The sequence below is a fragment of the Sinocyclocheilus anshuiensis genome, unplaced genomic scaffold, assembly GCF_001515605.1.
Source record: "Sinocyclocheilus anshuiensis isolate Anshui unplaced genomic scaffold, SAMN03320099.WGS_v1.1 scaffold21955, whole genome shotgun sequence".
Lineage (NCBI taxonomy): Eukaryota > Metazoa > Chordata > Actinopteri > Cypriniformes > Cyprinidae > Sinocyclocheilus > Sinocyclocheilus anshuiensis.
In genome coordinates this window covers 1-4216 of record NW_015558447.1, presented here as the reverse complement: position 1 = coordinate 4216, position 4216 = coordinate 1, and the positions used below count along the sequence as shown (strand labels likewise).

Genomic DNA, 4216 nt, shown 5'->3' with positions numbered 1-4216 from the left:
ACACACACACACTCTCTCTATCTCACATGCGATTAATCGTTTGATAGCACTAATTTATCATAATTATGTAATTCCAGCAGCAGTACTGAGTGTTTGTTTTGTGCAGCTGGTGCTGCTGAAGGACAAGAAGAAGCTCTTCACGCTGTACTCTCTGGGATACGAGCCCGAGTCCGCAGCCGTTCCCCCTGGGGGCGGAGCCGTGGCTGTGGGCGGAGCTGTAAGTCACCAGTCAGCCTCCGGACTATTAGCATAATCACTGTCAGGGACCGCCCACTTTGACCTGCGTGACCTTTTAAAGATGTGCTGATCTCTGCGTCTGCAGGACGGGAAGGTGCGTCTGTACACGGTTCAGGGAAACACCCTGAAGGATGATGGGAAGGTGCTGGAGGTGCAGGGGCCTGTGACGGACATGTCGTACTCTCAGGACGGAGCGTTTCTGGCCGTGACGGACGAGAAGAAGGTCATCACTGTGTTCACCGTCGCGGATGGATACACGGTAAACTCCTTTCACTCTCAGATCTCAGATAAACTCCTACATTAGTAATGAACAGCTGTTTGATTCACACTCCCTCACTGTTCAGAATGATATTCCTCCGCTTCCTCTGATATAACCAGAGTTGTGTTTCTTAATATGCATAAACTAGGAATGTCAAGAGAATTAAAATAATTATAATTCAAATTTTAAAACAATGCATTTTATGATTCTAGAACGTTTAAGAGCTGAATGTTCTCCAGGGTTCCTGCTCTCTTTAACCAGTCCATGACTTTATAGTCATCAGTGATTTTATGGATAAAGACTTTTAAATGTATCTTTTATTTTTACAATTTCTATTTGATAAAATATCTTAGAGCTTGGCTTAACTATAGAAATATATTAATTATAAAAACGTCTATGGAGTTTTCAGATTTTAAAAGCATTTTTACTCACAATTTCTATCTGATGAAATATTTAATATTTCATCTTAACATAACTAGAAGAAATGTATATATTCTACTCCTGTCAAACGATTAATCGCGATTAATTGCATCCAAAATAAATTGCAACCATTCTCATAATTTTGCAGAAAACGAACCTCTACTATGCCGGTCTGTCGTGTGACCTCTGGGAGGTTGGAGTGGAGGTCGTATGAAACCAAAGCCTTGTCCCACATGGCCTCATGTTCATATGTTCGAATTCTGGAGACCACAAAGAAAAAAAAAAACAGCACTTATACATTTAGATGTTAATTAGTAAGAAAGTAATAATAATGACCTGTTAGTTAAAATTAATGAATGCATTAACTAACATTAAACAGTGAGCAACTCATTTGTTTCATTAATCTACATACATAAAGTATTTGTTAATCTTTGCTAATGTTAGTGAAGACAAATGCAACTGTTAATTCTTAGCACATGTTAGCTCAGGTCCATTAAATAATGTTAACGGATACAACTACCAGATTTTAAAGGGGTCAGAACATTATTTTGTGTATTCGGTGTAATAAATTGTGTTTATGCGGTTTAAAGTAAAAAAAAAAACATTATTTTCCACATACTGTACATTATTGTTTCTCCTCTATGGCTAAAATTGCCCACAATCCATTGCGCTTTGGCGAAGGATTCGGTCCAGAACTACAAACACGTTAGAAAAACTACAAACGTGGCGGATGCGCGCGATCGACGGTTAGGTAGAGAGGTTTTCAAAAAGGGGTTTGAGTTACTAATAATCAACATTTAACCTGGTAAAAAAAATATTTATTTTATGTTATCGGTGTTATATTTCATCTGCAACAGTAATGTAAACTTTTATAATCATCAGTTCGGTCTTAACTTTTAAATGCATCATTATGCATAAAATATGAGCAGAGTTCTCCTCATGAAAGACCCGCAGCTGGCAGATCACGAGCTAATTCTTTTCTCTCCAGTACGGTAGGAAGGTAAATTAAATGCAATGTGGAGGATGTTAACTGTGACAAGATGATTGACAGGCCAGTTTACAGTGACGGTGTAACAGGTGCGACAGAGCGGTCCGTTAAAGACGCAATTGTGTGACATGATTCATAGTATGTCCCAAAGCTTGCCTGCTCTTCTACTACACACTCAAAAGTGTGTACTTTTTCTTCACCAAAAGAGTACATACTACGTAGTATAAGTAGGCACATTGAGATGCAGCATCAGTCTGTCTCACCTGCGTTAATGATGTCACACGGCCGTCATCGTCAGCAGGTCTTTCTCAACCCACACGCCGCGTCTTTGAGTCATTCAGCGTGATTAGAAAACTCATTTTCGGGGCTCTGCAGCGAAGGCCCTTCACAAATCGTTTAGGCTACAGTATATTTCAAAGCAAGCCGGCAGGGTTATTATAGCGTTATGAATCTGTGTTAACTTCAGGCGGAAGACGTCCGCAGGGAACGCTGAAACAATGTATTGTTGGCTATTGCTACAAATATACCCCAGCGACTTAACACTGCTTTTGTGCTGCAGGGACACATATGAGACAAAAGAAAAGTATGCAGAATGGTGCAGCTCTAGTTTGACTCATGTGGATGTGTTCCAGGAGAAGAGCGAGTTCTACGGTCATCACGCGAAGGTGGTCTGTCTGTCCTGGTCACCTGATAACGAGCACTTCGCCACTGGCGGCATGGACATGATGCTCTATGTGTGGACCGTCAGCGATCCTGACAAGAGGATCAAAATACCAGGTAATGACCGCGAGCGTCTCGGCACGCCTCAGTGAGAACCGCTCCTGATCTGTGACTGTGTGTGTGTGTGTCTGCAGACGCCCACCGGCTGCATCACGTCAGCGGTCTGACCTGGCTCAACACAAACACACTCGTCACCACGTCCCACGATGCCTGCGTCAAACAGTGGACTCTCAGAATCTAAACCCAACAGGAACGCTCTCGCTGTCTTTCTCTCGCTCTTCCTCTGTTTTCTCTCGCTTCTCTCCGCTGGAAACTGTGTGGAAAGACAGGCATCGAGCACTTGACCTTCCACACAGACACACACACAGTCTCTCTCTCTCTCTCTCTCACACACACACACACACACACATATATGTGACCAGAATCTCTGTCATGTGGCATTCCAGACGCAGGGGTCAGAGTTCACGAGGTGTTCCTGAGCCCTGATTGGCCGTGAGCTACTCTTCCTTCTTGAGGAGGGACATTAGGGAGCAATAATCATCAGAAACCAATCGCAGAACCTGTGTGTGTGTGACAGTATTTTGCTCTCTTCTAACCCTCACGTGATGTTTATTTACTATGTTTTTGATCGGATGTCTCTGATTCATTTTTTTTCATTGGGTGGATGTGATACATAATTATATTAATAATGATAATAAAACACTTTTTATGCACTTTCTTCTCCGGTCCGTTTTCTTACAACTGATTCACAAATACAGGTGAACCTGAGAAAAACACGCACCATTTCACCTGCAAATACAGAAAAACAGACTACACTGCAAAAAATGACTTTCTTGCTCGGTACTTTTGTCTTGTTTTCCAGCACAATTCTTAAATCAAGATACTTGAAAAGCAAAATAACTTCTGAAAAGTGTATCAAAATGAAGTGAGTTTTTGGAAAAGTATGGAAAAATATTTGCATTTCCAGACTTGCACCGGTTTAGTTTTTTTATAATAGAAAATTAAGAATTTTAATGAAAATAAACTTGTATAAGAATGAGGTGTGTTTTCATGGTTTAGTGATTGTCAGACACGACTGAATGAATTCAATATGCACAATGGAGGTTATAAGTTTTGGGTTTCTTCTCGATATTCTTAGCACTGTATTACATAGCCTCAAGGATCTTTCCTTCTATTCTCTTTCCTTTCTTCCATCTCTGACTGCAGTCTCATTTCTGTTTTCTGAAAAAGTCAATTATAAATGTCAACAATAAAATTACCAGTGAAAGTCGACTCATTTAATGAATTTGGGTATAATTACTAAAGGTTAAAGGTTGGCCCACTTTACCTGAATTCCTCTGGCCCACTTTATCTGGCACATTCAGCCAAAGTGGGCCAGCAATATTTAAACATCTTACAAGAAAACTTTTAATTTTTAAACTAAATTTTTAAATGTATTCTTTGCATTTTATTCCCTGTTGATGGTAGTATTGAATAAAACAGCAACTGTCACAATAATGTTTACATTTAGTAAGCAACCTTGTAATTTACAAATAAAACTCCTATGTCGAAGGGTTTCTACCTTTCAAGTCAAGTCACCTTTATTTATATAG

The 4216-nt window shown here is 40.1% G+C and overlaps 1 protein-coding gene across 1 annotated transcript; it reads left to right on the top strand.

Annotated features, from left to right (window-relative positions):
- Nucleotides 1–31: 31 nt before the first annotated feature.
- On the top strand, nt 32–3027 carry LOC107679363 (WD repeat-containing protein 1-like; the record flags this gene model as incomplete). Its single annotated transcript, XM_016474882.1, has 4 exons — nt 32–217; nt 323–496; nt 2537–2681; nt 2759–3027. Coding segments are annotated over 4 exons (612 nt in total), but the record flags the coding sequence as incomplete, so codon positions are not given.
- Between the last annotated feature and the right edge of the window lie 1189 nt (nt 3028–4216).